This window comes from Cetorhinus maximus, chromosome 1 (assembly GCF_964194155.1).
Source record: "Cetorhinus maximus chromosome 1, sCetMax3.hap1.1, whole genome shotgun sequence".
NCBI lineage: Eukaryota > Metazoa > Chordata > Chondrichthyes > Lamniformes > Cetorhinidae > Cetorhinus > Cetorhinus maximus.
Genome location: NC_135879.1, coordinates 28,363,736 through 28,384,638, shown reverse-complemented (window position 1 = coordinate 28,384,638; position 20,903 = coordinate 28,363,736). Strand labels below are relative to the sequence as shown.

Below are 20,903 nucleotides of genomic sequence, written 5' to 3'. Positions count from 1 at the left end.
GTTTGTTTTGAACTACAATCGCTTTAATTGATGGGGGGAAAAACTGGTGAAGGCAAAGGCTAGTGATTTACTGGAAGTTACATGAAGAGACAAACTTTAAGTTTTGAACCTGTTGGTTTTGAACTCAGTCTTTTGAGGAATAAGCCGAGAAGAAAGGCTGCTCTAACTGGCTCTCTCTGCCATACCTGAAATTCCATTGTGTGGTTATCAACCTGCAGCCAGACAATCCTCATCTGAGTATATCTTATCTGCATTTGGAAACCTGCAAAGCTGAGACAAGAAGAATTGATCCAGCTCTATATTCTCCTCAACAAAAACAGAATTACCTGGAAAAACTCAGCAGGTCTGGCAGCATCGGCGGAGAAGAAATCAGTTAACGTTTCGAGCCTTCATGGCCCTTCGGCAGAACTGAAGCATAGTTAGGAGAAGGGAGAAATATAAACTGGTTTAAGGTGGGGCGGGGGGGGGGTGGTCGTGAGAGAGACGTTGAGGGTGTGGTGATTGTGGAGATGAGCAGATAATCAAAAGATGTCACAGACATCTGCTTATCAGATTATCTGCTCATCTCCACAATCACCACACCCTCAACGTCTCTCTCACCCACCCCCCACCGCCCCCCCCGCCCCACCTTAAACCAGTTTATATTTCTCCCTTCTCCTAACTATGCTTCAGTTCTGCCGAAGGGCCATGAAGGCTCGAAACGTTAACTGATTTCTTCTCCGCCGATGCTGCCAGACCTGCTGAGTTTTTCCAGGTAATTCTGTTTTTGTTTTGGATTTCCAGCATCCGCAGTAGCTTTTAGCTTTTTGTTTTTATCTATATTCTCCTCCATGCCAAAGCTCCATTGTGAGACCTTCCAGACATCTACTGGGACCAGCGGCCCATCTTCACACAAGGGAGCTCCAGATTGACAGCATTGAACCCTGGGAGCTTTATCTTTTAATTCATAAAGCCTATCCTCCAAAGCCCATCTCTGCAGAGACCCTATCAGTTTGTCCTTTGTTTGTTAGAGTGTGTGTGTGTGTGTGTGCATGCTGGGGTATTTTTAAAAGGATACAGTTGTGTGTTAACCAGTTCTTGTGACTTGTTTAAAGAAAAATAAGTTTTGTTTCATAATAAATCAATCATTCAAAGTTTCTTGAAAGAAGCCTGGTTAAAGTCTCTTTTATTCTGCAAAACAGTAGTGAAAGTAAACAATTGGCCATTTTGATGAGTGAATTGAACACTTAACCTAATGTTCTGACCTGTGGAGTAGTGGAGCTAGGTCAACTGTGCACTCCTCCCATCCCAGTCATAATAATCGTGGGACTCAGGAAATGTAGAAGAAAGTTTGTTCAATATTTAAACATCAAACTAGGTTGGCACTACTGTGCAGTCCCGAGGAGGTGCTAAACTATCAGACTATCAAACAGAGGATCCACCTGCCCTCTCAGATGGATGTAAAACTTCCAATAGCACTATTTCATTGAAGACCAGGAGACTTCTCCCCTATTTCTTAGCTAATGCTTGTCCTTCAAAGAACGTCACCATAAGATTATCCTTATCATGATGACATTGCTGCTTGTGAGATCTTGCAAGTCCAGTCTTTACATTTGAAGAAGGATCTCGCCAGCACCCAATCAGCATAGGGCAACTCGACAATACCTTAAATTCACAAACAACAAAAGATCACTTTCAGCCTATGCTAGATGTGTTTCCACTGTGTTCAGGATATCTTTCTTAGGATCAAGAATACCAACTGCAAATATTGCAAATCAGCTTGACTTCATATACCTCATCTGTCAGATTCGAACAGGATATGCCCCCAGTTCCTATGCAGTTTGGGTTCCACATCACTTTATTGCCATCAGATACCCCACCCCCAGTTCTTCTGGATACTCTGGAGTTCTACCAGCAATTGTCCACTGAAACATTTTTCTTCATCATCTATTACCTAGAAGGGACCAAATCCTGATATTTAGCACTGCTGTGTGCAAATATGCTGCCTTGTTTCATACATTACAATGATGACTACACTTCCAAAATACTTGATTAGGTGTCAGGTGTTTTGGAACATCCTGAGGTCATATATAAATGCAAGTTTTTCTTCATGATTTAGTATTATCTTAATATTACTGCAGTAAAGCTACACCAACATCTCAGCAACTTTGTGAATACAAAGTTAGAAGATTTTACAGCATTTCAATTAGTGAGCTGAATTTTCTTTTTTTAAAAAGGCCATGTCAACAACAAGTTATATTTATTTAGTGCCTTTAATGTAATAAAATGTCCCAAGGCACTTCACAGGAGCGTAATAAAGCAATATTTTACACCAAACAACATAAGGCAGATATTACTGCAGATGGCCCTGGCTTGGTTCAGGAAGTAGATTTTAAGGAGCATCTCAAAGGAAGAAAGAGAGGTATAGAGGGGGAGAGGCGTAGGGAGGGTATTCCAGAGACTAGGCAGCTGAGGGCACTGCAATCAATGATGGAGCAATTAAAATTGGGGGTGCTCAAGAGACCAGAATTAGATAAGCACAAATATTTTGATCAGTGGATATTAGATTCCTTGGAGTTAACAATTTAGTTGTTATACTGTCACATTAGGCTGGTGTCCTAATGTTGGGCCAATGCTCATTGGGAAGTACCATGAAGTGAAAAGTGTCAGCATGTCAGCATTGTCCATTTTGTCAGTGGATCTACATGATCTCCTTTTGCCTTACCATTTTCTGTTCAATACCAAGGTAAACACTAATGGTTTATCACCTGCTTTCAAGGGCCACCTCCAAACTAGGTTTATTGAATAGGAGCATAATCTAGGCCCACCATCACCCTTCTTACGAGAAAATTTTCTAGAATTCTCAGCCAAAACATTTGGAAGTTGTGCCCCCAGCTGCATGGATTTGAGATAGAATTTAAAGCAAACCAGAACCATTTTGTCTTTACGGGTAGATGTCTTCACCAGCTCTGCTTGCTGGTGACAAAACAGATTTCTGGCATAAATAAGGACTAGGTTTAAATATATCAATCTCTTCCCATTACTATCAACATTGGACAATAGCAGTTTCCTGTCAACAACCCAGCAGAAATGTTTCCCTTCTCTTGCATCCCCAGATGCAGAGTGCGGGAAGCTTTAGTGTGCATCTTGCCCATGTTCCACCTGAGCTGGAACTGCTTGATGCTAACACAGGCGCCTGGAAATTCCTCAGGGATTCTCCTGGTACATAACTCTCAGAGAAATGGCACAAAGGGATAAAAACAGCCATTTTTCCAGGCTCTTTACTGATTCTCTGCTGCTGTTGGATCATAAGATCAGGAGTTCCAATAATGTTCCCTAAGGATGAATAGGGCATTCCAATCCTGCTACGGTGCTTTCACGAGTATATGATTCAACAAAATTAAATTAAATACAGCATTTGTTTTAAAGTTGGACAATTAATTTCAGACTCTTTTTCAATTGATGCACAAACTACAGATAAAATGCTTGCCTAAGCAGCTAAGTCGATTGCCTATTGACCTGTGGAGGAATGACCTCTCAGGGGTTTGCCCTGATGTGTGAGACCTCTTTTTAGTCTTTTGGAAATTTGCTTTCCAAAATGTGACTTAAGTAATTTCTGAAATTATCTATTAAATATAAATGATTAATAATTAAAAATGACTTGGTTCTTATTGCAATTGGCTCTGCAGACAGAATGGATTATGAATCTCTCTCCCAGGCAGGAGGATTCTATAAATTACATGTTAATGGAAGCTCCTGTGTTTGAGCTCTGCTTCTTTAGTTATGATGAAACTGTAATTATAGACAATGAGCAATATCTTACTTCATTATTTATTCTCCACAAAGGCTGCAGAATTCAACAGGAAGGTAGGACAGTTATTAAATTGGTAATCTGGATGTCAAGAGAATTTGATTTATTCACTCCTATTCCATGTGGAAGTTCCAAAATTCACCCTTGACTAGTTTTTTACGCACTGTAATATATATCTTTTCTACATCCGTCATGACTGCTGGGTTTGCGTCAGTGTCCACAGTTTTTGTTTTTTTTAATTAGTTCAATCTCTGGGACCAGAAATGCAATGGTAGGCATGGAGGCCTGAGATCTATGAAGTGTTCAATGGACTTACCAAATGCCATTGTAATGGGACAGCATGAAGGGCACTTCACACCTCCATTTTACCTTGGGCAGAATTTTCAGCCTGTCGGGTGGGCGAGCCCAACTCAATCTCCGGCAGGCGGGGAGCCGATCCCCACCAGTGAAGCAGGCCATGCCGCCATTTTACGTGGGCGGGCCAATTAAGGCCCACCCAGCGTGATGTCCGGCAGGAAGCTATGCGCTTCCTGTGCAGGTGGGGGGTGGGGTTCCCTAAAAGCAAGAGTGCCCTCTTTCGCACATGCGCACAAAAGAGCATACATCTCCCTGAGGCTAAGTGCAGCCTCAGGGAGATCACTTCCACTTTGAAAAATATTAAAAATAGAAAAAAAAGAATTCCCTAACATGTCCCCCTCATGTGACAATGTCACATGAGATGGGACATGTTCATAATTTACAGAATAACTTTATTAAAATTTTTAAAACCCTGCATGAAACCTCATCCCGCCTGTGGATGAGGTTTCATGTTTTCTCTATTTGCCGCCGGGGCTCCTGGCCTGCCCGCCAACCTTAAGGTTGGACGGGCAGGTCCTTTAATTGTTTAAATGATCCTGTCAATGGCCTCAATTGGCCATTGACAGGTCGGCGGGCCCGCAGCTGATTTTGCTGCACCCCCGCCTTCCTGAAAATTTAAATGGAGCGGGATGATGTTGGGGATTCCGCCCGACGTCACCGCGCATCATTTTATGCGTCGGCGAGCGGGCCCCACCCCCTGCTCGCCGACGGCAAAATTCTGCCCCTTGTCTCCTGCACTTTAGTCTCCAAAAGCGTAAATACTCCATCGCCATTGTTGATCCCCTGCCTCTGCCATGAAGTTAGTGCTCCATAGGCAATAATCAATCCTTCATTGTAATACTGACATTCATGTTCTGGCTCCCCTCCCCTGCCAGCATTACCATTAGGACTGCCAGTAAATGGCGTAAATCAATTGACCTCATATTATCATGCAAGATCAACTCATTTGTGTGCAGATGTAGACAGCAGCCATGGAGCAGCATTTTCCTATCTAATTAGTTATCTTCTTCTCTCATTATTCACCATTCACATTGTATAAAATGTTTCTGCCAAATTTTAATTTGCTCCTTGATAACAAAAAAAAACTGCATTCAAGCAAAGTAGGTCTGCCTCCAGAGGACACCAGGTCAATTCCTCTGTAGGGAGTTCCACAAACACGTACTCACAGTGGGGACTACGCTCTTAAAGGAGAGTGGATCAGAGAATCAAAGTTATGATTTTGTAGCCTCATTCTCAGCTTGCCCTTCCGTTGAGTGTGATTCCCCTAGCATGCACATTCTGACCCCTCTACCTGTCGCAGATTTTCAACCCTGTGTTTATATTGACTGTTTGATCCTGGAGGAATCAAGTTTTAACCTGCTGGATGTAAAATGTTTTAAAATCCTTTTCAAATTCATTTTTTTTTTCCTTACCATGGGGAGCATCTGTAAAGGTAAATGATCCTAAAACCATTTCATCACCCCTAACGTACTATTTTTCTTTGAGAGTGTGATAAAGGAGGCTCCTGGGGATAATTAGTGTATGTCGTGTATTTTGGATTTCAGTAAGACCTGAATTTCAGTAAGGCCTTTGATACAGTTCCTCTGGAGAGATTGACACTGAAAATAAAGAAAATGGGAATCAACTGAAATAATTTAAAATGGATACATAATTGGTTGCCAATAAAAACCCAAAGGTTAGTGATACAGTGACTGCCATCAATCTGGGAGAATGTTATCAATGGGGCTCTTGCATAGTTTTGGGACTTCTTTTGTTTAATAACTTCATGCATGATCTGAAGTTAGAGGTCACAAGCACAACAGCTAAATTTATAGATTATACCAAGCTAATGAAACTGGTAGGCTCCAAAGTTAAACAGGATTAGCTACAGGAGGATGTGAATATAGCTGGAGATTGGGCAGGCAGGTAGCAGATTCAATCCAATGTAGAGGAATGCAAAATGCTTCACACGAAGACAAAACAATATAGGGAGGGACTATTACTTAAATGGACTGGTCAGGTGGACAGAGCAGTGGCAAATGCAATTCAACCCGGAAAAGTGTGAGGTAATGCACTTGGGGAGGGCTAACAAGGCAAGGGATTACATTATGAATGGTAGGACCCTGGAAAGTACTAAAGATCAGAGGGACCTTAGTGTGCATATCCACAGATCCATGAAGGTAGCAGGGCAGTTAGATAAGGTGGTTAAGAAGGCATATGGGATACTTGCCTTTATTAGCTGAGGTATAGAATACAAGAGCAGGGAGGTTATGTTGGAACTGTATAAAATGCTGGTTAGGCCACAACTGGAGTACTGCAGTTCTGGTCACCACATTATAGGAAGGATGTGATTGCACTGGAGATGGTGCAGAGGAGATTTACCAGGATGCTGCCTAAGCTGGAGGGTCTGAGCTATGATGAAAGATTGGATAGGCTGGGGTTGTTTTCCTTGGAACAGAAAAGGTTGAGAGGGGACCTCATAGAGGCATATAAGATTATGAGGGGCATAGATAGGGTGGATAGGAAGGCACTTTTTCCATTAGTAGAGGGCTCAATAACCAGGGGGCATAGATTTAAAGTAAGAGGTAGAAGACTAAGAGGGGAGTCAAGAAGAAATATTTTCACCCAGAGGGTGGTGGGAGTCTAGAACTCACTGCCTAAAAGGTGGTTGAGTCAGAAATTCTCGTAACATTTAAGAAGTATTTAGATATTCACTAGCATTGCCATAGCCTCCAGGGCTATGGGCCAAGCACTGGAAAATGGATTAGTGTAGTCAGACCTTTGTTGACCGGCATGGACACGATGGGCCAAGTGGCCTCCTTCTATGCTGTAAATGTCTGAGTCTATAAAATAGTGTGGATGGAAAATTGAAGAGATCTGAGGGTCCTGACTGACAATACATCGAAACTATTGAAACAAAGCTCAATGGCATTGAGTAAAACAAACCAGTTATTGGGATTTATTAAAAGTTTAATATTAAGCTGAAGCAGTGAAGTAATCCTGACACTTTATAAATCATTGGTGCGACCACACTAAGAATACTGTGTACAACTCTCATTGCCAAAGTACAAAAAAGATATTTCAGCTATTGAAAGGATATAGAACAGGCATGGAAAGATTGGATTTTGAAGAGTATTAATGTAAATTGGGTATATTGTCACTAGAAAAGAGAAAGTTGAGAGGTGATTGCTGTTTTTAGGATTCTACATAACGTAGACCATGAGAAGCTTGTCCCATATTTGGTGGTGGCTCAAAACCACATAAATGCCAGAACCTTCCCAACAGTGGTCTTTACTGCTGATGTTACTAGAGTTAATGCCATGCCTTCATGTGGCACAAGGGATGCATTTTGTTGCCTGCCATTGTGGAAAGGTTATGAATTCAAGTGGGGGGTGCCAGTAACTGTTCCATCAGCCTCCTTTGTAAAGGCCTGAGCCCCTATGTGGGCCCCACCTCTGCAATTCGGATGTTTGTTATGTCTAGCTTCACTCTGTGTACCAGTCTACCAATATGTTGCCAGACTGGGGATGTGGGGAGTCCTTGGCTACTACTCACCAATTCTGTCCAGATTCTCTCCTATGCTGTTGGCCTTGTTTGTGGTGGATAGTGGCTCCATTCCTTACAAAGCTCCGTGGAAACTCCTGAAGCATATCAGGTCAAACTTAGCTCATGTCCCTTCCACAATGCTACTGCAAGAAGTGCACTAACAGGGTCACTGATTTGTGGCACTATGGTACCTTGTTAAATTATTTTCTGAAAAAAGTCATCAAACTAGCTTGATTGAATTTTGGAACTTTTCTCAAATAAAGATTGAAACACCGAGCCAAATCTTGCAGGATCTCCATGTGCACTCAAGCAGCATGAAAAAAATTCACCTGATTTTGGCAATGCTTGAGAAGTAAAAAGGTGTATAAGTACATACATACATAACACTTCAATTAACCAGAAATGAATGCCTACCGCTAAGCCAAAATGTTGATGGTATATAGTTAGCTGAATCTATTTTCATTTCCCTAATTCAAATCATTTGCGAACTTAATGTGCTGACAGTTCCAATGATTTATATATGACCATTTCTGCTTTCAGGTGGAGAACAAAGCAGAATTTGGACTACAGCTTTTTAATGATGTATGCTCAAGCTAAAGGAGCTTTCTATTTACAGGTATGGTAACAGCAGCATTATGTTACACAGTTTTCCTAGATAAATCTAGCCCTCCAAAGTAATCAAATCCAAGACAAGAGATCTAATATTGTATGTTCCACTAATAAGTCAACTCATGGGACTTAGACACAAGGATTTAATAGCTTTCAAATGCAATAGCTGCAGCTACTGGAAAATATCAGGTTATAATAACTGCAGTGAAGATCGTTAGTTTGAAGCTTCATCTGAATCCATTGCGTAGTTTGTTTCCTAATGGAATCAGTTTGAAAAAGCCCAAGGGGAGAGTGCAGGGAACAGAAATCATACAACAAAATGGTTGCATGCTTCTTTATTCTAACTTCTCACAAACGTTGGCATAAGTTCTTTCAGCAAAGTCAAACTAAATATGTTGAATATGCATCATCAATTTTTTGCACTTTATTTTTGAGAGAGGACTGAATTGTCAATTTTTCTTCAAGTATGTTCTCACCAGAGATCTTGTGGCACAGTGGGTAGTGTGCCTGCCTCTGAGCCAGATGTTCTGGCTTTGAATCCCACCCAGGATTTGATGACCAAGGAAGGTGTGTGCATAATGGAGTGTCAACCTGCAAATTCTTCCAACACACACCAATGGTAGGTGGTAAGAGTGGGAGAGATTCCTGGTCAGCCATGTGATGGAAAGAAAATTGGAGCCTCTACTATCACTGTCCATGGTTCCAGACTACAACATGCATAGAAAAGTGCATGTTGGCACAGCAGCTCAGACTCGTGAATGAACTGTAACACGATGCCAGATGTTTTCTCGCCAAGTAATCATTGCTTAGAAGGATAAGCAAATAAGATTAAATGAAGTTGATGTGAAGCATCAACACAAGTACAGAAAAATTGAACCAAATACACTATTTCTGTGCTATAAATTATATGTAATTTTATGCAATTTGAGGAGGCAGTACAGTAGTGTTGTGGTCATGGTACTAGCCTAGTAACCCACGGCTTAATAGCTCAAATTGCACAGTTGCAAATTGAATTCAATAAGTCTGGTATGTTATGTGCCAGCAGCAGGAAAAATGACTGATTGGCTCAATAAATCTTTCAGGGAAAGGAGCTTACCACCTCTATTCAGTCTGGCCTACTTGTGACTCCAACATGGTTATCCCTTCATCTGCTCGCAACCCCTTCCATTATGTAGAAGACTACCACAATCATCTTCGGTGTACAGTATTGGTCTAACTGTGTATAGTATTGGTCTCCTTATTTAAGAAAGGATGTAAATACGTTGGAAGCTGTTCAGAGAGGGTTTACCAGACTAATACCTGGAATGGGTAGGCTGTCTTATGAGGAAAGGTAGGACAGGCTAGGCTTGTATCCACTGGTGTTTAGAAGAGTAAGAGGCAACGTGATTGAAACATATAAGATCCTGAGGGGACTTGACAGGGTGGATGTGGGAAGGATGTTTGCTCTCGAGGTGACTGTTTAAAAATAAGGGCTCGCCCATTTAAGACAGAGATGAGGAGAATTTTTTTCTCTCAGAGGGTCGTGAATCTTTGGAATTCTCTTCCTCAAAAGGCAGTGGAGACAGAATCTTTGAATATTTTTAAGGCAGAGGTAGATAGATTCTTGATAAGCAAGGGGGTAAAAGGTTATCAGGCAAAGGCAGGAATGTGGAGTTGAGGTTGAAATCAGATCAACCATGATCTTATTGGGTAGGATTTTACACGTTGGCGAGCGGGGGCAGGGCTTGCTCGCCAAAGCGTAAAATGACGTGCGGTGACATCGGGGGGAATTCCCGACGTCACTGCATCCCATTTAAATTTTCAGGTAGGCGGGGGCGCAGCAAAATCAGCTGCGCGCCCGCCGACCTGTCAATAGCCAATTGAAGCCATTGACAGAGTCAATTAAGTAATTAAAGGACCTGCCAATCCAACCTTAAGGTTGGCGGGCAGGCCAGGAGACCCGGCGCGAATTAGAAAAAGCATGAAACCTCATCCATGGGTTTTTTAAAATTTTAATAAAGTTTTTGTGAAAATTATGGACATGTCCCAACTCATGTGACATTGTCACATGAGGGGACATGTTAGGGAAATTTTATTTTTCTATTTTTAGGTTTTTTACATTTAGAGCCAATTTCCCTGAGGCTGAACTTAGCCTCAGGGAGATGAATGCGCTCTTGCGTGTGCATGCGCGAAATATCACACTCTCAATTTTGGGATTCCCCCCCGCTTGCACAGGAAGCACATAGCGCTTCTGTGCGGATGTCACGCTGGGCGGGCCATAATTGGCCCGCCCACGCAAAATGGCGGTGCGCCCCCAATTGGGGGCGCCGATCGGAAGCGCGCCTGTTCGTACCCGCCCTTCAACTTCATTCCCGACGGGGGGAACATTCAGCCTATTGAATGGCAAAGCAGGCTCGAAGGGCTCAGTGGCCTACCCCTGCTACTAATTTATATGATCATATATATGTTGTTCTCAGGGCAATTTATTTCATATCCCTAAGTGCCCTAGTGTTGCGGAATAAGCTATCCAATTGTTGAAATCTATTTCATAAGTTTTTTTGTACTTTTTTTTCTCTCAAGGCAATTTATTTCATATTCCTAAGTGCCCTGGAAGAAAAAAGGTACAAAACAAATTATGAAATAGATTTCAGCAATTGGGTAGCTTATTTCACAAAACCAGTTTTATGTTACGAGATTGAAAATCTACTCCATATTTTCATTTATACCTACCACATAAAATAATTTGCATTTACTTCCATAAAAATAAGATTGTTTCTATAACAGGTTATTATATAATGAGCAACTCCCAGGTGACAAGTTGCAAATCTATCCCTATCTGTTGACAATCATTTCTTTGTGTATCTATTTTTCATATCTAATGAACAGGTGAGGAATGTTAATGTAATTACCTGGAAAAACTCAGCAGGTCTGGCAGCATCGGCGGAGAAGAAAGGAGTTGACGTTTCGAGTCTTCATGACCCTTCAACAGAACTGAGCAATATCAGGAGAAGGGTGAAATATAAGCTGGTTTAAGATGGGGGGGTGGGGGGGAGGGTTGGGGGAGAGAAGTTGGGGGTGAGTGGTGGTTGTAGGGAGAAGCAAGCAGTGATAGGAGTAGATCATCAAAAGATGTTACAGACAAAGGAACAAAGAGGTGTTAAAGGTGGTGATATTATCTAAGATTATGTGCTAATTAATGGATGGCAGGACACTCAAGGTACAGCTCTACTGGGGGTGAGGTGGAAAGACTGACAGGGCATTACAGGTATAGATTTAAAAATAATGGAAATAGGTGGGAAAAGAAAAATCTATATAAATTATTGGAAAAAACAAAAGGGAGGGGGAAGAAACGGAAAGGGGGTGGGGATGGACGAGGGAGTTCAAGATCAAAAGTTGTTGAATTCAATATTCAGTCCGGAAGGCTGTAAAGTGCCTAGTCGGAAGATGAGGTGCTGTTCCTCCAGTTTGCGTTGGGCTTCACTGGAACAATGCAGCAAGCCAAGGACAGACATGTGGGCAAGAGAGCAGGGTGGAGTGTTAAAATGGCAAGCGACAGGGAGGTTTGGGTCTTTCTTGCAGACAGACCGCAGGTGTTCTGCAAAGCGGTCGCCCAGTTTTCGTTTGGTCTCTCCAATGTAGAGGAGACCGTTTCTTCCCCCTCCCTTTTGTTTTTTCCAATAATTTATATAGATTTTTCTTTTCCCACCTATTTCCATTATTTTTAAATCTATACCTGTAATGCCCTGTCAGTCTTTCCACCCCACCCCCACTAGAGCTGTACCTTGAGTGTCCTGCCATCCATTCTTAATTAGCACATTCTCTTAGATAATATCACCACCTTTAACACCTCTTTGTTCCTTTGTCTGTAACATCTTTTGATGATCTGCTCCTATCACTGCTTGCTTGTCCCTACAACCACACCCCACCCCAACTTCTCTCCCCCAACCCCCCCACCCCCACCTTAAACCAGCTTATATTTCACCCTTCTCCTGATATTGCTCAGTTCTGTTGAAGGGTCATGAGGACTCGAAACGTCAACTCCTTTCTTCTCCGCTGATGCTGCCAGACCTGCTGAGGTTTTCCAGGTAATTTTGTTTTTGTTTTGCATTTCCAGCATCCGCAGTAGTTTTTTGTTTTTAGGAATGTTAATATGTTCATTTCCTATGCAAAACATAGCTGGGCCAGGTGAAGTACAAACCAAAGTTCCTTCTAAGCTACTCCAACAGCGTGCCTCAACAAAACTCTTTCACAGCATTACTGCGATATTTTGCATTTTGCACAACAATCAGTTGTCAAAATTGTAGGAGTTACACCAAATTGGCTCCAACTTGTCGACTTTGGCAAGTCAGGTATGTTGGGTTGGTTGTACATAACTCCGTTGGGAGAGCTGGATTATTATTTAAATATGATAATTGCTTAATTATGTAAAATTGCAACCCAGTTTCAAACTCAACTGCACATTTACAGGATTTCCAGACTTCCTAAAACTCACCATTGAAACCAAGGCAAGAACACAACAGCAATTCACAAGTTTCATTAAATTCATGCAAGTATTCCAATAAGTTCTGTGATCAAAGCTGCTTTCATACCTACGAGTGAGAAATAGCTTGTTCATGGTTCTTTTGCTAAGAGTTTATATTTTATCTTTCAGATAATATATCAGGTTTGGTTGGATCTCGGATGTGCACCAATATGACCAGCAGCAACAGTCTGCTGTTGACAGACCTACAACACAGAGGGGAGCAATGGAGAGGTGCAGTTTGCAGGAAGCACACCTCTGAAATAGGTTCTATAGGCAGGGGCTAAGCTTCCTTGATTTTTTGCAACAACGGTGCTTCCAGAGGCTCAAATTATCATATCAGGCGGTGGCCTCTACAGCCTTCTAGAAGAAGATAAGAAGATGTGCTCCCTGTTGAACCCTGGTAATGTGTGGCCTCTGTTATTGTCAAAGTGGCCATTCCCACTTTAACTTTTTTGCCTGCAGATCCTTCCAGGTGTCTGCAAAGATGTATCAGGATCTCCCAATCAGCAGCACACAAATGCATAAAGCATGTGATTGAAGGGTTGTTTCACAGGGCTGGCAATTATGTGAACTTTCCTTGTGATTAGACCAGTCAGAAGAAGCAGGTGTTAGGGCTTGCATCACTGGTTGGTACCCCACACAGGTACAGGGCATCTTTGACTGCACACACAAGGCAATTCAGGCATTCTCAGAACAACCAAGAGTATTTGTGCAGTGCAAGATGTGGCCCCTCCATCGTTGTGCTGTAGGTGTACACCATGATGATGCTTTCATCCTGCAGCACTTCAGGCTCCCTGACTTTGTTAGGCCTGCAAGCAGATACAGGGGGTAACTGAAACTTGACTGACAAAAGCCAGGAGAAATCCAACCCATTAAAGCCCAAGGCCTGAATTTAGCTCTCCTTCACTAGAGGGCTTTTAGGCGAGGGGGGTGTGAAATTGAAGGGACAGAATTCTCTCCAGATTCCTGCCCATCCTAACCACACAGCAATTTTATGCTGGGGCGGGAAACACCTCAGACGGGAAGCCTGCCCTTGCCCTAGGCTGGTAGGAAGATTGAACCTCCATGAGGGAAGCCCGAAATACATCAAAGTTACATCCAGGGCGGAAAAGGTGGGGGAGTGGGTGGGTGCCTCCAACAGAAGTCCCCATCTGAAGTCGGGCACCCCCTTCCCCCTTAAAGTCCGGTGGCCTCCGGACCTCTCTCTCCCCACAGCCTCTCCCCTGAGACCCCGATCACCCCCCTCTTACGCTCCCGGACCTTCCCTACGCTCCCCTCCCTGGGACCCCTTGAACTAACCTGGACCTCCAGTTCCCGGACATAGTCTCCGAAGTTGTCTCCAACATCTTTTTGAACTTCCTGTTCTGTCCACTGCAGCACTGTCAGATTGGCCAACAGCTCTCTAAGGCAGGACATCCTCCCAAGTGAGGGACGGAAGTCCCGTCTGCAGCCAATTAACAATCGTTGGAGCGTAAATTGGCTGCAAGGCAGTCAAAGTCGATGGGAATGTGTTCCCCGCCAACTCTTCTGATGGTGGGAAACAAGACCCCGCCATCCTAAAAATTCAGGGCCAAGAGCTGTACAATGAAAGCAATATGATCATCAGATATATCATTGAGCAAGTGATCAACATGCTGAGGTTGTGCCTCAAGTGTTTGGACAGATATTGAGGCATCCTTCAGTAGAAATCAGCCAGGGTGTCTGCGATGCTCATGGTATGCTGCACTCTTCACAACATTGCACAGCAGCAAGGACTGGAGCTGGACTGGACAAGGTGCATAACACTCATTGTCTATGGATGAATCCAAGGAGGACAAAGAGGATTTTTAAAAAATTCATTCTTTCAAGGGATGTGGGTGTCACTGACAAGATCAGCATTTGTTGCCCATCCCTAATTGCCCTTGAACTGAGTGGCTTGCTGGGCCATTTCATAGGGCAGTTAAGAGTCAACCACATTGCTGTGAGCCTGAAGTCACTTGTAGGAACAGACCAGGTAAATATGGCAGATTTCCTTTCCGAAAGGACATTAATGAACCAGATGTGTTTTTATGACAATCAATGATAGCTTCATGGTCACCATCACTGAGACTAGCTTTCAATTCCAGATTTATTTATTAATTTAATAAATGCTGCTGGGACAAGAGAGCTGCCAACCTATCAGAGATGGGCCAGCTGCTGTGGTGGGATTTCAACTCATGTCCCTAGAGTATTAGCCTGGGCATCTGGATTACTACTCCAATGACATTACCATTATGCCACTGTCTCCCCAGGATGATGTTAATGTAGTACCAGCCACTTATTTTGCTGCTTAGGATGCCAAGGATACTCTTGTTAATGTTTGGTTCATTTAGTAGCCACCAGTGGACCCATGTAAGAACCACATTCAATGCCCACTCTTCCCTGCGCAACCCTTGTCGCCCTTACCCCATCCAATGCCAAAGACACAAAGCAGTCCTGCAAACATCTAACCACCCACTGTGCATTCCCCCAATGGACCCCATCAATTAATGTCTTCCTATTCATCATCAAACAACTGAAAAGGTGACTTGAGTACAAATATCAAGGCTGACGCTCCAGTGCATGTCTGAGGTGCTGCACTGTCAGAGGCGCCGTATTTCAGATGATGCATTAAACTGAGGCCCCATCTGCCTGCTTGGGTGGATGTAAACAATCTCATGGCACTATTTCAAAGAAGTGTAAGGGAGCAGTCCCTGGTGTCCTGGCCAATATTTATCCCTCAATCAACATCACAAAAAGCAGATTATCTGGTCATTATGACTGTTTGTGGGAATTTGCTGAGTGCATATTGGCTGCTGTATTTCCTACGTGACTGCACTTCAAAAGTACTTCATTGGTTGTAAAGTGCTTTGAGACATCCGGTGGTCATGAAAAGTGCTATATAAATGCAAGGGCAGAATTTTACAGTCCCCTGGGAACTGGTTTGCAGGGATGGGGCGGAGGCCCAGCATATTAGCCTGCTTGGGCCTCGAGTGGGAAGGAGGGGGCACCTCCAGCACTTGCTCCCTTTCCTATGCTCTGTCCCCCTTAATCACCCAGGTGGCTTCCCACCCCCTGGCCTTTGGAACCAGGCCCCCACCCCACCCCACTTGCTGAAGCCCCAACCCCTGGGCCTCCTGCCCTGACCCGCCTAGAGACCTCCTGTACTCACCTTTCGTCTGGATCCTTTCTTCTTTGCTGCGACTGGGTGTAGTCCCAGCCGTGGCCACCACTTCCGGTGGTGCTGCTGGGACAAGAGAGCTGCCAACCTATCAGAGATAGGGCAGAAGTCCTGCCTCCAGCTAATTAAACTCCACAGAGTGTCAAATGGCTGCGGAGCAGCTGTCAGGAGCTGGGATACAATCCCTGCCGACTTTTTCAGTGGCAGTGGGAAGCCTCGCCATCCAAAAAATCATGCCGGTAGTCTTTCTCTATCTTGCTACCCAACAACCAAGAATAGGCAAGACAGAAAAGTGGAGCAAAATAATACAATTTATGTAATTCTTCTAAAGGCTGGAAAACTCATATCAGAATATTCCCTCATTCACCCATGTACATTTATCTGGTCAACTACGAAACTTTATTCTTTCCTTCCCTATCACGCCTACATGATAGAACCCCTGTGACTTCAGCAGAGATAGAGGCAGGCAGGTTGCTCAGAACCTAGTTCTGACTGCTGAGGTGTCCTTGGCTGATGACGTCTGTGTTTTGGCACCTTAGTGGACCCAGTCAAAGAGTGCTCCACCTGCACCTGTACAGGGGCAGACTCGGCCATCGGGAGAACATGCAGCATGTCAGGTACTGACTGAGTGTGTGGGGGGAGGGGGCAATGGGTGAGAAGTGGAAGTGTTTTGAGTAGAGTTACTAGTTCCATGCCCTCTTTCTGTTTCATCTCATTAGCCAGCCACACTTTACTGCTAGAGCTCTGCTGGAGAACACTTTGGTGTAGGTCACTGACACGCTATAAGGCCAAGGCTAAGGTATCTGTCATCTTATTTAAGGTGGCAGACATCTAGAATCTGCACGGCTGTGAACAAGACCTGCATGAACTCATTTGATTCCTGTGATTGATGATCCACAGAATTGGCCACGTATCTATGTAAGTAGACACTATTGCAATGTCCTGCAATATCAACCCACACATGCTTGAGGCTCCTCCATTCATTCTGTAGTCATGAACAGTGTAGTAGCCCTGTCAGTACATCTCACATTCTCTGTGTTGTTGCTCACTGATTCTCCTTTCCATTGACAGCTCCCAGGGTACAGCATCTGTGCCCAGCTGAGCAGAGCTTTGGAAGGGCTGCACCCTCTGACATGAACTCACTACTGCTGCCTCTGCCACTACCACCTGCTCTTGCTCACGTGAATTTAGTTCACCAGGTGAAAACCTAACCATCTGTGTAACTGGACTCACCAAAGTATGAGTATCTGAGCTGTTGCATAGTTAAAATTGGTCCTGTGGCAGTGCACCTTCAGAAGAAACCCACTCCTCTGAGGATCCATTGCCAGTGAGTGCTGCTGCACATGTGAAGTCCTGACAGATAGAATAGATATGAATTAGTACTGGCAGAGTAAGAATGTTGCAACTTATCATTATGAAGATGATCCTCTTTCATGCACTGTCGAAATAAATTCAAGAAGACTGAGTGTTTTGCACTCTCTACTCCTGCCATGGAGGGAAGAGCTGACCAATAAGTAACATACATTCACCTGATAAATATTGTGCATTTGGTAAAGATGACTGTCAGGGAGAGGAAGGAAACTGCATCAAGATGAGGCTGAGTGTTAGTGATGGATGAATAGATGGGAATATGAGTAAGTGCATAGTGAGAGAAGTATGGTTTTCTTTTATTCTTTCATGGGATGTGGGCGTCGCTGGCTAAGACAGCATTTTTTTCCCATCCCTAATTGTCCATGAGAAGTTGTGGTGAGCTGCCTTCTTAAACTGCTGCAGTCCATGTGTTGTAGGAACAACCACAGTGCAGTTAGGAAGGAAGTTCCAGGATTTCAACTCAGCGACAGTGAAGGAATGGCAATATAGTTCCAAGTCAGGATGGTGTGTGGCTTGGAGGAGAACTTGCAAACAGTGGTGTTCCCATGCATCTGCTGCCCTTGTCCTTCTAGGTGGCAGAGGTCACAGGTTTGAAAGGAGTTGTCGAAGGAGCCTTGGTGTGCTGGCTCTTTCGATAGCACCTTCCAAACCCGGGACCTCTACCACCTAGAAGAATAAGGGCAGCAGATGGATGGGAACAATGTGATGGACTAGGCAATGTTGGAGGTGGGAACGATGTGCATAGCAGGATTTGGGTGAATGTGCAACTGGTTAGGTCATTAATGCTCTTCCTGCTCTGAATCCAGGAATGTGACTCTATGATCCTACTGCTGACCTTCATGGCCACATTTAGCCAGTATCTCCAAGATTATCTGTCTCCAGCTCCTCATAGCCACTAGCAGTGCATCAAAGGAGGCACCATTAAAGCAGGGTGCAATCTTTGACTGTCCTAAATCCATTCTGAAAATTTTCCTCTCTTGCTTCCAACTCCCAATTCCTCCAAATCCAATTTTTGGATTGGCCTTTTAAATACACTAGTTGAGATTGTGACATGCAGGTCCTTGCCCGCTGTTGTGTGACCAATGTCAAACCCGGAAGTAAAACTATAAAGGGCTAAATGCATTAAAATAGAACAGACAGCTACACTGAATTGACTTCCAGGTTACCAAACAATATTGGAATACCTCTTCCCCACAGCCCCCAGTTAATATTGGGGCCACTGTTTTATGTCAGTGACCTTTCATCAGAACTGGAAGATGAGAGCAAGTGCAGGGCCAAGGTAAAGGGAGGCACCAGGTAAAGAGAACAAAGGAAAGAGGTTTATGTTGGAGCTTTTTCCCTGGTCTGCACTTGCTGGAAAGCAATTCATTTCTAATATTTTCCAGTCCTGATCAAAGGTCATTCACTTACAATGTTAATACAAAAGTAAATTATTGCGGATTCTGAAAATCTGAAATAAAAACAGAAAATGCTGGAAATACTCAGCACGTCAGGCAAGATCTGTGGAGAGAAACGTCTGTGTTGAAGGGTCATATGCTGCCTGACCTGCCGAGTATTTCCAGTATTTTCTGTCTTGACTTGAAATATTAATTGTGTTTCGCTCTTTACAGATCCATTCTAATTTGGGTTTTATTCACTAATGAGGCAAAGGCATTTGGAACAGCCCTTTCCAAACGTCCAAGTCCACAAAATTCAAATAGAATAAATTAATGAATAAGAAATATTAATGCAAATGCAGCTGAGTTACCTGGACTTTGAGGCCTGGATTGCTAGGGCTTGAGGGTTGTATGTGGCACATGCGCTCTATTTGGGACGTCCTGACCCATCGCATTTGTTTTCACATCTCATTGACATCTTTCTAGTTCACTTATGGAGTTATAAGCTTTCTTGAAAATGTGAGTCAGCTTTTGCTGGTTTTCCAGATAAGCATGCACAGACATTGTATGAATATCAGCTGAGTGTCCAGCTAATAAGCAGAGAACAGGGATAAATCTATCTAATAACCTCCTGTTAATATGCCAACAGCTAGCTGCTCTCCTAGGAAGGTTGCCAAAACAACATCCAGGATCTTACCAGTTCTTAGTTTTTCTATTTGAAATTTTGGCAGACATCCTTCTCTCAGAACATTTTGAACAGATCACCTCTGCAAAACCAGTCAAAAATATCTTTTCTCTGGAAGTGATCATAGATCTATGGGTCTGTTTCAACACCTCTGGCTTGCAATTCATCGCTGATAACTCACTTTAATATTCCATGCTTGACATTTTGAAATTGGCAGTCTTGCCATCATACAATATCTAGTGAATGTCATCCTTTGCAATTCACTTGTCAAATCACATGCTAATTTTACCAGCATGGAAATATGCAAAGTGACCTCGGTATCTCCATTCTATTCACCAGGCCACTTGCTTGCTGTTGTCAATCACTCTTGTGAAAATACAGCACAGTTTATTTTTACTCTCCTGTGAGTCGAAGAAAGAGACCCTGGCCAGAATTTTTTGTGGCCCGTGTAGGTGCCCGGCAGTCCCAATCACGCATGATGACATCGGAAGGGGTTCCCAATGCAAGGTTACGCGAGGTGGCCGCACGCGAATGTCAAAAGCATGCCCACCATTAATTAAAGGGCCTGTAAAGGCAATTAGGACCAATGGACTCCAATTTTGAGAGGCCCGTTCATTTTTACACTTGATGCACACATGAAATGGGCAGGCGGGAGTCGCATTTTTTCAATTTTCTGGATCCAGGGAGGGATATAAGGGCCTGAGGAATAGATATGCTTCTGCTTTTCTGCATCTCTTTCTATCTCAAGCTACCTCATCTGCAACTGAATTCTAGCTAACTCAACAGAATTACCACCTGAATTAACTTTCTCTTCTTCCAATCCCAATTATTCCTACTTTCTTAGACCCTGCTTTTAACTCCAACTTTAACTCTTCTGCCAATGTGAATAACCTAGTCTTGGTTAATTGTTGCAAATTACTCGGGGATAAATCTTCCCTCTCCAGAAAAGCCTAAGCAATTGACAAAGTCATTCAACTTTTCAATCAGTATCATAAAAGTCATTATGGAAAGCTTATCAACCTTAACCTCAGCAACTGTCAGCACTCGAATTTGGCTGTGGATTCAAAATCCCGCAAGAGCCCCCAATTTATGTTGCAATTTTTGGCCAGACCCCAGGTTGTTGGTTGCTGGTTCGGGACCAATGACATTTTGTTTGAATTATACAGGGCACTTACTAAATTATGAAAGCCACAAGATTCCACAGGATTTGAACAATCAAACATAAATTTTACTATACAAGATCTAAAAGATAAAATAATTTACAATATCTATCTTATACTCTAGCATCCAGGGTAAGTATGAGGTACATGTAAATTATCAGACAATTATGAGGTCGAACACACTGCATTACAGAATAAATGCTAAATGCAACCAAAACAAATTCCATGCATTTCTCAACAATCCACTCAGACATTAGTCACACTGTGAGTCAGCCAATCTCACTGAAACTTGGTCTCTCAAGAGGGTTTCCAATATTCACCTTCGAAGATCTCACCTTGGAATTCTCTCCA

The 20,903-nt window shown here is 43.2% G+C and overlaps 1 protein-coding gene across 4 annotated transcripts in view; it reads left to right on the top strand.

Annotated features, from left to right (window-relative positions):
• LOC144678942 (alpha-1,3-mannosyl-glycoprotein 4-beta-N-acetylglucosaminyltransferase B-like) overlaps positions 1-20,903 on the top strand; it is a 285,879-nt gene that overhangs the window by 180,940 nt on the left and 84,036 nt on the right. For all 4 annotated transcript variants that reach the window (XM_078539086.1, XM_078539067.1, XM_078539076.1 and 1 more), the window contains one exon: positions 8,213-8,288. In XM_078539086.1, the coding sequence (XP_078395212.1) occupies positions 8,213-8,288 (76 nt within the window). The remainder of the gene's footprint in view (positions 1-8,212; positions 8,289-20,903) is intronic.